The sequence below is a fragment of the Mobula hypostoma genome, chromosome 10 (assembly GCF_963921235.1).
Source record: "Mobula hypostoma chromosome 10, sMobHyp1.1, whole genome shotgun sequence".
NCBI classification, from domain to species: Eukaryota; Metazoa; Chordata; class Chondrichthyes; order Myliobatiformes; family Myliobatidae; genus Mobula; species Mobula hypostoma.
In genome coordinates this window covers 59,318,505-59,330,860 of record NC_086106.1, presented here as the reverse complement: position 1 = coordinate 59,330,860, position 12,356 = coordinate 59,318,505, and the positions used below count along the sequence as shown (strand labels likewise).

Below are 12,356 nucleotides of genomic sequence, written 5' to 3'. Positions count from 1 at the left end.
ACTTACTACACATTTCATGGCTTGTCTTTAAGGTATTCAAGTTTACTCGCGTATAAGGTATACTCACATATTCAAACAAAATAGAAGATTTCAGTTCCTGCAGATGGTGATCCGCATACTTTGATTCTGTTCCAATTAATCTTATTGGAGACACAAGAATGCTAGAATTTGGAGAGAGAGAAAACTCCCAGAGAAACTATTGCCTACATTTCAGGAGACCTGAAGTGGCAACTATTCCTCTCCACCCACCCCCACAAATGTTGCTCAACCTGCTGAATTCCTCCAGTCAGGTTTTTCTTCGGTCAGTTTTATTCTTTCATAGTGCAGTTAATCGTTAAGGTCTCTACTTATAAGTTACATTGCTATGGACTGGAGATTATAGCGTATAACATGCTTGTAGTGCTTAGGTAGATGGAGGAGACTCCTTTGAAGTAGAACAATAAATGGAGGCTCTGTCTTGCCTATGAGAATGTTGAAGCTCAGTTCAAAGCTTTGGTCGGTGACACAGAGGTCCAAAAAGATTACACAACGGCGTCTGTTACTTGGGGTGAATGCACAAATAAGTGCAGACACAGACAGATACTATCCCACCAGACACTGAAAAACTCTGTCCATTTACACACATAGCTCCAAGTAAACTCTGGCATGTCTACTCCCTATTTTCTTCCTCTCTCTCCTCCTGTCATTCCCCAACTTTGGACTCTGCCCATTTTCTCCACTCCATTTTCTCAAGCCATGCCTCCTTCTCTTCTCTCACTTTTCCTTTCCTGCACTGAGGATTGCTTAAGACAATGAACTCAATCGGTGAAATGTTCTATAAAGAAAAAAGTGAGATAATAAAGACAAAAAGAATTGGCATTTAAATCTCTTTGACGTTTAAACATCAGGTGTTCTTTGAAGACTCGTACTTACCTGGTGATCCTTTAAGTCTCAAATCTGAAATCTCCAAAATTTGGGTCAAATTGAGTGTTGCTACTGCAGAGGGTACTCTAAGGAAGGAGCTGCAGAAAACAGTAGGATGTTTAAATAACTTGTTATTTAACTTGCATCATTAATTTGTACCTTCCTGCATCTGTTTTTTAAATAATACTTCATCCTGGTTCCTTGTTGTTTTGAAAGTTCACAAGGAGTTATCCAGGTTTCTGAGTTCCATGCGTTGAACTTTTGGAGGCTTGATCTGGGTGGCTGTCCCCAGGGAATTTATTTGGAGAATATCACATTTTCATATTCTGCACTGCTGTGGTAGGGAATTGCCGAGTATTGAGTCCAGGCCTAACAGGAACTTATGATCTCAGCCTGGTGGCTTTAGATGTTGTAGCTCTCCTCAATGCTTCTGAGGTAGGAAGAGTGAGAATAGCCCAGGATGCCTGTGTTTTTGTCATCTTGTGTATCCTACTGCAAAGGTGACTGTAACATGAAGATAGTTCAAAGGGGTGCACACCTTGAGTCAGTTTGTGCCGTCTTGTTGGCATTATACTTTTTGTAAACCTGTATATTTAAGGCTAACCATTTTTTAATGCTTTTGTCAGTCTTGCTGCAGAAGAAAGTGGAAGATGTCTCGAAGCAATTTGAATTGCGACGGAAGGAGCAGGAACGAAACTACAGAATTACGTTTGACTAGACACTGATATTTCACTTGCTGTAAACACCTGTACCTTTTTATCAGCTTTTTTAAAATAAAGAATGTGATTGTCACTTCAGCAGGAACAGATCTCTGTGTGAAGATTTGATGTAGGGCAGGGTTTTGATTAGTAGGAATGTAAAGAGTGTGCTGACTGGTTCTGCGATGGGAATGGGGGTGCCTACCACGCTGGAACAGAGGCTTGAAATAATATTAGAGGAAGGGGGTGAGGAAATTTCCTGTCAAGAGTTTCAGTGAGGGGTTTGAAAGTTGTTTTCTGGAAAACTTGTGGACTCTTGACATCTGCATTACTGATGCCTTATCCTCAGCCAGATGAAGTGGGTCATCAAAGCGTACAATCCTGTCTGCCCTTGGGGAATGTCTGTTGTAGTTTCCCATTGTGAAAGTTTGAAGGAGAGGTCTTTCCACTTATTTCACTTAAAGCTATAATTGGAATCCAAACTTGTGCTTGGCTTTACAATGGTGAGAACTTGCTATAAAGCCTTGAATTATCCCACTATTGGAATGTATAACAGTCACAAAAATATTTCAGCACAGCCATCATATTATAAGGTAAGCAAGAAAACACCTATTCAGTCAACTCTGAAATCTAGTAAGTTCCTTGAGAAAAGAAACAAAGCAATAATGACTCGGATAAGCAACTTCTCCTTTCACTGGTTCTGGAGAAAGCTGATTGCATGTTGTGCATTCACAACTTGATATTGAATTGGCTGTAATTAGCGTATTTATTTCAGGCATGGGTTACGCGATACATATTAATAAGGAACAGGTGTGGATAACTCAGCCCCTCACGTCCATTTTGCCATTCAGTGCATTCTAGATATCCTGATTTCCTATGGATGTGAATCTTGTATCATATACCCTGACAAGCTGTACTAATTGGCATTTTAATATTTTTTTCCGGTGGTTTCACTGTTGAGATGGTTAGGATGGTGGAACAAGTTTTTGTTTCTATAAAGGTACAAAAATCTGTCCAATGAACTTCCCAAGTAATGACACTAAGTCATGTGAGTTATTAGGGCAGATGACCAAACATTTTGTCAAAGTTTGATTGCATACATTATAGAGGGAGAACATTGGTCCAAATTCAGGCTAGCTCTCTACAAAAGTAAACTTGCTAATTGACCTCCCCTTCACAGCTTGAGATATACCTCTGTCAGATGTACCCTCTGTCAAGGGAAAAACAAATCCAGTTTACCCAGTATTATAATTCAATCAAGAGCATCTGGTCAGTCTCTTCTCAATAAAACTTCTCTCTGCCTCTTCCCTCTGCTACATGATTTTTTTTCAGGTCATCCTCTTTCTAAGAGAAAAAACCCTGCCTGGGTTGAAGCTAAAATTTCATATCACTGTTATTCTACTAAGTCATCTTCTAAACCTTTGCATGTTTTCTATTGAATGTGTCCTGAACTGCATATATATTTACTACATATCTGAAAGATTAAAAAAATTGAGGATTTGGGGGAAGTGTCACAGAAGAGGAGTTGAGACTAGCAATAGCAAGATCATATTAAGAGTGGGAGCAAGCTTGTGGAGCTCGTGGCCTACTACTGCTCTTGTTTCCTTCATGGATTTAATATTCTCGTTTTGATAGTTATTGCTTTAAAAAGGTTTGTCTGAACAATCTTAATTGTACTATCTGGCTCAATTTATAAAGCCCCCAAACTCAGGTTTTTTGTCTGCCCTGTTGTTGTTGATTGCTATAATTTATGTTTGTAACATGCCCAAGATTGGATGGAAGGTTTAGTAACTTTACTTTAACATTCACAAGAAAAAGGAGCAGGAGTGGGCTACCTGCTTGTCCACTGAGCTTGCTCTGCCAGTCAATAAGATCAGCTGATTTGCCCAAGAACTCAGCTCCTTAACTGTGTTTTCCCCATAACCCTTAATTCCCCTTAGAAACCATAGAAACTACAGCACAGAAACAGGCCTTTTGACCCTTCTTGGCTGTGCCGAACCATTTTCTGCCTAGTCCCACTGACCTGCATACGGACCATATCCCTCCATACACCTCCCATCCATGTATCTGTCCAATTTATTCTTAAATGTTAAAAAAGAACCTGCATTTACCACCTCGTCTGGCAGCTCATAACATACTCCCACCACTCTCTGTGTGAAGAAGCCCCCCCTAATGTTCCCTTTAAACTTTTCCCCCCTCACCCTAAACCCACATCCTCTGGTTTTTTTTCTCCCCTTGCCTCAGTGGAAAAAGCCTGCTTGCATTCACTCTATCTATACCCATCATAATTTTATATACCTCTATCAAATCTCCCCTCATTCTTCTACGCTCCAGGGAATAAAGTCCCAACCTATTCAACCTTTCTCTGTAACTGAGTTTCTCAAGTCCCGGCAACATCCTTGTAAACCTTCTCTGCACTCTTTCAACCTTATTTATATCCTTCCTGTAATTTGGTGACCAAAACCGAACACAGTACTCCAGATTCGGCCTCACCAATGCCTTATACAACCTCATCATAACATTCCAGCTCTTATACTCAATACTTTGATTAATAAAGGCCAATGTACCAAAAGCTCTCTTTACGACCCTATCTACCTGTGACGCCACTTTTAGGGAATTTTGTATCTGTATTCCCAGATCCCTCTGTTCCACTGCACTCCTCAGTGCCTTACCATTAACCCTGTATGTTCTATGTTGGTTTGTCCTTCCAACGTGCAATACCTCACACTTGTCAGTATTAAACTCCATCTGCCATTTTTTAGCCCATTTTTCCAGCTGGTCCAAGTCCCTCTGCAGGCTCTGAAAACCTTCCTCACTGTCTACTACACCTCCAATCTTTGTATCATCAAAAACTTGCTGATCCAATTTACCACATTATCATCCAGATCATTGATATAGATGACAAATAACAATCGACCCAGCACTGATCCCTGTGGCACACCACTAGTCACAGGCCTCCACTCAGAGAAGCAATTCTGTACCACCACTCTCTGGCTTCCATCGAGCCAATGTCTAATCCAATTTACCACCTCTCCATGTATACCTAGCGACTGAATTTTCCTAACTAACCTCCCATGCAGGACCTTGTCAAAGGCCTTACTGAAGTCCATGTAGACAATATCCACTGCCTTCCCTTCATCCACTTTCCTGGTAACCTCCTCGAAAAACTCCCAATAGATTGGTCAAACATGACCTACCACGCACAAAGCCATGTTGACTCTCCCTAATAAGTCCCAGTCTATCCAAATGCTTGTAGATTCTGTCTCTTAGTACTCCCTCCAATAACTTATCTACTACTGACGTTAAACTTACTGGCCTATAATTTCCCGGATTACTTCTCGATCCTTTTTTTTAAACAACGGAACAATATGAGCCACTCTCCAATCCTCTGGCACCTCACCTGTAGAGAGCGACATTTTAAATATTTCAGCCAGGGCCCCTGCAATTTCAACACTAGTCTCCTTCAAGGTCCGAGGGAACACCCTGTCAGGTCCCAGGGATTTATCCACTTTAATTTTCCTCAAGACAGCAAGGACCTCCTCCTTTTTGATCTGTACAGTTTCCATGATCTCACTACTTGTTTCCCTTAATTCCCTAGACTTCATGCCAGTTTCCTTAGTAAACACAGATGCAAAAAACCTATTTAAGATCTCCCCCATTTCCTCTGGTTCCGCACATAGCCGACCACTCTGATCTTCAAGAGGACCAATTTTATCCCTTACAATCCTTTTGCTCTTAATATACCTGTAAAAGCTCTTTGGATTATCCTTCACTTTGACTGCCAAGGCAACCTCATGTCTTTTAGCCCTCCTGATTTCTTTCTTAAGTATTTTCTTGCACTTCTTATACTCCTCAAGCACCTTATTTACTCCCTGCTTCCTATACACGTCATACAACTCCCTCTTTTTCTTTATCAGAGTTGCAGTATCCCTTGAGAACCAAGGTTCCTTATTCCTATTCACCTTGCCTTTAATCCTGCCAGGAACATAAAAATTCTGCACTCTCAAAATTTCTGCTTTGAAGGCTTCCCACCTACCGACCACATCCTTGCCAGAGAACAACCTGTCCCAATCCACGCTTTTTAGATCCTTTCTCATTTCTTCAAATTTGGCCTTCTTCCAGTTAAGAACCTCAACCCTAGGACCAGATTATCCTTGTCCATGATCAAGTTGAAACTAATGGTGTTATGATCACTGGAACCAAAGTGCTCCCCTACACAGACTTCTGTCACTTGTCCTAACTTGTTTCCTAACCGGAGATCCAATATTGCATCCCCTCTAGTTGGTCCCTCTATATATTGATTTAGAAAACTTCCCTGAACACATTTTACAAACTCTAAACCATCCAGACTCCTAACAGTATGGGAGACCCAATCAATATATGGAAAATTAAAATCCCCTACCACCACAACTTTATGTTTCCTGCAGTTGCCTGCTATCTCTCTGCAGATTTGCACTTCCAATTCTCTTTGACTATTGGGTGGTCTGTAATACAATCCCACTAATGTGGCCATACCTTTCCTGTTTCTCAGCTCCACCCACAAGGACTCAGTAGACAAGCCCTCTAATCTGTCCTGCCTGAGCACTGCTGTAATATTTTCCCTAACAAGCAATGCCACTCCACCACCTTTCATTCCTCTGCCTCGATCACATCTGAAACATCGGAACCCTGGAATATTAAACTGCCAGTCCTGCCCCTCCTGTAGCCAAGTTTCACTAATTGCTACAACGTCATAATTCCACGTGTCAATCCACGCCCTCAACTCATCCTCCTTCCCCGCAATACTCCTAGCATTGAAATATATACACCTCGGAAGATTTTTACCACCACTCACAACCTTCCTATTAGTGGATTTGCTTGAACTTTTAACATCATTTATTTTCACCCCAGCCACTGTCAGCTCTGGTACTGTGGTTCCCATCCCCCTGCAAATCTAGTTTAAAGCCCCCCCCCCCCCAATAGCATTAACAAACCTCCCTGAAAGGATATTGGTCCCCCTGTAGTTCAAGTGTAACCCATCTCTCTTGTACAGGTCCCACCTGCCCCAGAAGAGGTCCCAATTACCCTGAAATCTGAAACCCTGCTCCCTACACCAGTTCCTCAGCCACTTGTTCATCCTCCAGAGCATCGTATTCCTACCCTCACTGGCACGTAGCACAGGTAGCAATCCTGAGATTACCAGCCTCGTGGTCCTGCTTTTCAACTTCCTAGCAAGCTCTCTATACTCACTCTCCAGGTCCTCCTCACTCTTCCTTGCTATGTCATTGGTACCGATGTGCACCACGACATCTGGCTGATCACCCTCCCACTTCAGAATGTCATGCAATCGATCAGAGACATCCTTGACCCTGGCACCCAGGAGGCAACAAACCATCCTGGATTCACTGTCACAACCACAGAACCTCCTATCTGCACCTCTAACTATCGAGTCCCCCTATCACCACCGCTCTCCTCTTTTTCCCCCCTCCCTTCTGCACTGCAGAGCCAGACCCAGTGCCAGAGATCTGGCTACTGCAGCTTGTCCCAGGTAAGTCATCCCCCCAACAGTATCCAATGCGGTATACTTGTTGTTGAGGGGTATGCAAAAAAAAAGGGTCAGGATGGACCTTTTGACTTCCCTGTCTGTTTTTGAATGGTCTTAATTAACAATAATTCAAAATCAGGACTGGACCCGGTGCCTTAAGAATATGAAACCTTCCTCCTGTACTGGTTTAAAGCTACTTGCAGACTTTCTTTCTTACTGATTAAAGCAGAACAAACTATTCAGCACATATATTACCAACTCCCAAAATCAATTACATTAGTGCCATTTCCCTTTTCATTTCAACAGACCCTGCAATTTGTTCCCTTCCATAACCATGGACTCCACTTAGGCCTTCTCTGTGTGTGTGAAACCTGATGCAGATTGGGTCCACCACAAAAAAATGGTTCTTTCAAGTGGCCATCCATTTTAATTCTACTTCCCATTTCTATTCTGACACGTTGGTCCATTGTGTCCTCTTCTGCCATAATAAGACTTCTCCCAGGTTGGAGGAGCAACATAGCATATTTCATCTGGGTAGCCTCCAACTTGATGGCATAAACAATGATTTCTCTAACTTCTGCCGATTCCTCTCCTCTGTGCCTACTCTCACCATTCCCTATTCTGGTTCCCTGCTTACCCTTCATTAGGTCACCTGGTGGCTTTCCTCCTTCCCTTTCTTTTATGGTCCACTCTCCTATCAAATTCCTTCTTCAGCCCGTTACCTCTACTACCTATCACCTACCAGCTTATATCCTTTCTCTTCCCCCCACATTTCCAGTCCTGATGAAGGGTCATGGCCGGAAACTTTGACTTCCTCCAGTATTTGTGTGTAACTACACTTTGATTTTTCTTTTGGTACTTGCATGCAGGAAAGGATAATTTCATCATCATCAGTGCCATTCCCATTTTGAGCTTTGACTGCCATGGCCCACATACTCCTGATTTGGGTCAAGTGGATCAATTCGTTTGTATTCATCTCCAGTTCTCTGGCTGCTGTCTCCATCATCATTTGTCTTTGTCTTCCTCTTGCTTTCTTCCCTTCAATCTTTCCTATAATTACCATGCATTTCTAACTCCTCTTTCCTGATCGCATGTCCAATGAAGTTACGTTGCCTTTTCATGATCTCATACATCTCTTTTTGTGTTTGCTCTGTTCATGACATCCTCGTTAGATAATCGTTTCATTCATGATATTCTTTGCATCCTCCTCAAAAACCACATTTAATTTACAGTAGCTATTAACCTACTAGCACAACTTTGGGATGTGGAAAGAAAACAGCACCCAGCTGAAATCTGGATAGTCACAGGGAGAACATGAGGTCAATATGGAACCAATGTTTCTAGAGACATGCAATTGCATTGCTGACAATGGCCCTGTTGCTCCTTGAGGCCATTTTCCAACATCCTTTTTAACTCCTGAAAGAGTAACTTTAACACCTCAGTATGTTTATGTGTTTCTGATTAAGAATTTTCAACAAATAACAGCATACTCGTTTGAAAGCAAGGATACTCAGCTCAACAATTAAGTAAGGTTTAGTGTATCACATTAAAGATAAGACTGGTCAACAAAGATTTTGTTCCTGAAAAGTTTTTTTCCGGTGGATTTTAGAAACCTAGAAAACCTACAGCACAATACAGGCCCTTCAGCCCACAAAGCTGGGCTGAGCATGTCCTTACTTACCTTAGAAATTACCTAGCCCTCTATTTTTCTGAGCTCCATGTACTTGTGTAGGAGTCTCTTAAAAGACTCTATTGTATCCGCCTCCACCTCCATCGCTGGCAGCCCATTCCATGCACTCAACACTCGGCTGCTGATCATGAAAATTGCCATGAAATTTCCCTATCACATGCCATTTTTTAAAAAAAACCTATATTATTTTAATTTATAATTCAAGTTAATTAAAATGTTGCCCATGATGGAAGCTGAAAAGTTTTTTACTGTGTCCAGGTACGACGGGGCATTAGGCAGGGTGGATGCTGCATGGCAGGACAAGTTTTAGAAAGGCTATGAATTTCCATGAAGGTTTTTGATATTTGAGACAGATGTTTCCTAGAATAACTGATACCAAGGTTAAAGAAGGCATTTTTGTTGGTCAATAAATCAAGCAGGTTATCAATGACAGGCAATTTGAAGAATTTCTAGTGGGACTGGAGAAAATTGCATGGAAGGCATTCAAGGATATTGTTGAAATTTTTCTTGGAAACTACAGAGCACTGAACTAAGTGCAATATGTCACTAAAGATTCATCTTCTGCATTCCCATTTAGACTTCTTCCCTGCAAATCTTGGCACTGTCAGTGATAAGCATGGTGAAAGGTTTCACCAGGGCATTGCAGTCTTGGAGAAGTGGTATCAGGGCAACTGGAATCCATCAGTGCTGGTTGATATTGTTGGATATTTTTGCAAGAAACCTCAGACACTGAGTACCATTGAAAATCATCAACAAAATACTTTTTGCTTAGTTGGATTACTGAAAAGCATCAGTACTATCATGCAATTAAATGCATTATATTCAATAAAAGTTAATTTCTTGTTTCTCCAAATTCCTACGTGATACAAGTAGTCTGAAATTATATCTATGTTCTGCTTCAAGTGGTCTATCATAAGCAAAAAAAAAAAATTGAGGAAGCAACAATGTAAAAATAATTAGTAATTCACAAGTTAATGTGCTGCTCACTGTAGCATTGGATCCTGGGTCCCTGCTGTTCTTACTCCCACCACCTTTCCTTGAGAACCTGCAATAAGCATTCCCATGCAACTTGAGGAAATACAATATCTGACTGGTCATCTTTTGCTTTCCTAGTATCCAAGCACCCAAAGCATCATTCCTGGTGAAGCAGTGATTCATTTGCACTTCCAATCTACTGTATTGATCTCCTCTATATTGGAGAAGCCAAATGTGAACTGAATAATCACCTTGTAAAGCACTTGCACTCAGTCCACAGCGGTGGTCCTGAACTTTCTGCCTGATGCCACTTTAATTCCCACTCCGATCTATTTGTCTGTGGTCTCCTCCACTACTGCAGTGAGATTCAACGTAAATATGGGGGACAACATCTTATCCTCATGGGCACTTTGCAGCCTTCTGGAATGAACATTGCGTTCTCCAACTTCAGGGAAACTGCTCTCTCTTCTTTTCCCAATATCATGCTGATGTCCCTTTCTCACCCTGTTTCTATAAAATGCCTCACTAAGTTAGTACTCATGCTCCTTATTATTTGACCTGCCTTAACCAATCTCCATCTGGTCCTTTGTCACACATCTCACCCTTTCCACACCCCACTCCACCACTGCTCCGTTTTGAAAACTGACCCTGTCACACTCTTCCCAAGTTATGAAGAAAGATCGCTGACCCCAACAATTAATGTCTAAAACTTTGACAAACTTCTATAGATGTGTGGTGGAGAGTATATTGACTGGCTGCATCACAGCCTGGTATGGAAACACCAGTTCTAAAGGTAGTAGTGGATATGGTCTAGTCCATTACTGGTCAAGCCCTCCCCACCGTCGAGCACAAGTACACGGGCTGTTGTTGCAGGAAAGCAACCTCCATCATCGGGGACTCCCGCCACCCAGGTCATGCTCTTTCTTCGCGCTGCTGCCATTGGGAAGAAGCAAGCCTCAGGACTCACAACACCAGGTTCAGGAAAAGTTATTACCCCTCAACCATCAGGCCCTGAATCAGATGGGATAACTTTACTCAACTTCATTTGCCCACTGAACTGTACCCACAACATATGGACTCACTTTCAAGAATTCTTCGTTTCATGTTAACGATATTTATTTGTTTATTCATTTATTATTTTTCTTATTTTTGTATTTGCAGCTTGTCTCATTAACACTATTTGACTGCCCTGCTGGAGCAATCTTTCATTGATTCTATTATAGTTATTGGATTTATTGAGTATGCCCACAAGAAAAGGAATCTCAGGGTTGCATATGGTGACATATATGTACTTTGATAATAAATTTACTTTAAACTTTGTCCTTTCAGCATTTTCTAGTTTTTTTTTGAAGTGACTGTGGGCTTACGTGCTCAGAATTTACTTTGTATATTAACGAACACTAATGTGTTTGCAGAATTTTGATTGATTTTCATTTGTTTTATTAGAGGCAATAATTCATTTATTGTAACTGATTAACAGTTCCATTCACCCAGGAAGGAAAGCCATGCTGTACATCAACAATAAACACCCTAAGCATGAGACCTGCCCCTCTAGACATGCATCCTACACCATGTCACCTGGTTGATTGAGTGCATGTTGCTCTGTCCAATTTACTATGCTGCCGATCTTGAAATAAAACACCTGCTACCACCCCTCCAAATAACCTGAGTAACCCAAACGCACTGCACGGACCAAACACTGCAAGTCGGAAGCTAACCAACATCTCAGAGTCTCGTAGCACTAGGGAATAATGACACTGGTTGCATCCTACTCTGGAATTAGTGTCTTCATACAAGGACCATCCACACTTCAACTAGAGCTTTAAATCCCCTTTTCTTTGTGTTTGCTCCAGTTTTTGAGATTTATCAGAACCTGACTTGGTCATACATTTAGATTCTGTTATCTGGAGACTCAAAGGGCCAAGGTTATGAAGTATAAACCAGTTTCTCAGTTGTGTAGAACCAAGTGACTGATAATTCACAGTGGAAATTGATCCGTTTGCATAGGGGTGACTTGTATGCTTTGCCATCTCTACAACATGAAGGAATCGAACGACTGACTTCTGACCCCGATCAAGATACAAAGTGTATTGTAGGCAGTCTTTTCTCCAACTAAAAACACTTTAGTTACATTTATCTTTGCATTTAGAATATGGAACATAGAACAGTAGAGCACAGAAATAGGCCCTTCGGCCCACAATGCTGTGCTGAACCAAGTAGTAATCAAATGGTCAACTAACCCAATCCCCTCTGCCTACACAATGTCCATATCCTTCCATTTTCCTCACATTCATGTGCCTTCTAAACATCTCTTAAAAGTCTCTAATGTCTCTGCCTCTACCACCACCACAAGCAGCGCATTCCAGGAACCCACCAATCTTTGTGTAAAAAAAACATGTGCTCATATCTGATTTGAATTTACCACCTCTTGCCTTAAATTCATGCTCTCTGGTTTTAGACATTTCAACACTGGGAAAAAGATACTGTCTGTGTTCTCTATCTATGACTCTCATAATCTTATCTATTAGATCTCTCCCTCAGCCTTTGCCACCCCAGAGAGACTCTG

General features: G+C 41.5%; 2 protein-coding genes across 6 annotated transcripts in view; one reads left to right on the top strand and one right to left on the bottom strand.

Moving 5' to 3' along the window:
• The window catches only part of LOC134352931 (nuclear pore glycoprotein p62-like), a 33,014-nt gene extending 29,816 nt beyond the window's left edge, over positions 1–3,198 (top strand). For 2 of the 4 annotated variants that reach the window (XM_063060570.1, XM_063060569.1), the window contains exon 13: positions 1,530–3,195. In XM_063060570.1, coding sequence (XP_062916640.1) covers positions 1,530–1,621 — 92 coding nt within the window. In that variant the 3' untranslated portion in view covers positions 1,622–3,195. Of the gene's footprint in view, positions 1–1,529 lie in introns of all 4 variants that reach the window. The other 2 variants (XM_063060571.1, XM_063060568.1) reach the window with 2 other exon arrangements.
• Positions 8–12,356, bottom strand: part of LOC134352932 (gamma-aminobutyric acid receptor subunit beta-4-like) — a 180,481-nt gene continuing 168,132 nt past the window's right edge. Inside the window, exon 9 of one of the 2 annotated variants that reach the window (XM_063060573.1) lies at positions 8–814. In XM_063060573.1, the coding sequence (XP_062916643.1) occupies positions 683–814 (132 nt within the window). In that variant the 3' untranslated portion in view covers positions 8–682. Of the gene's footprint in view, positions 1,002–12,356 lie in introns of both variants that reach the window. The other variant, XM_063060574.1, reaches the window with a different exon arrangement.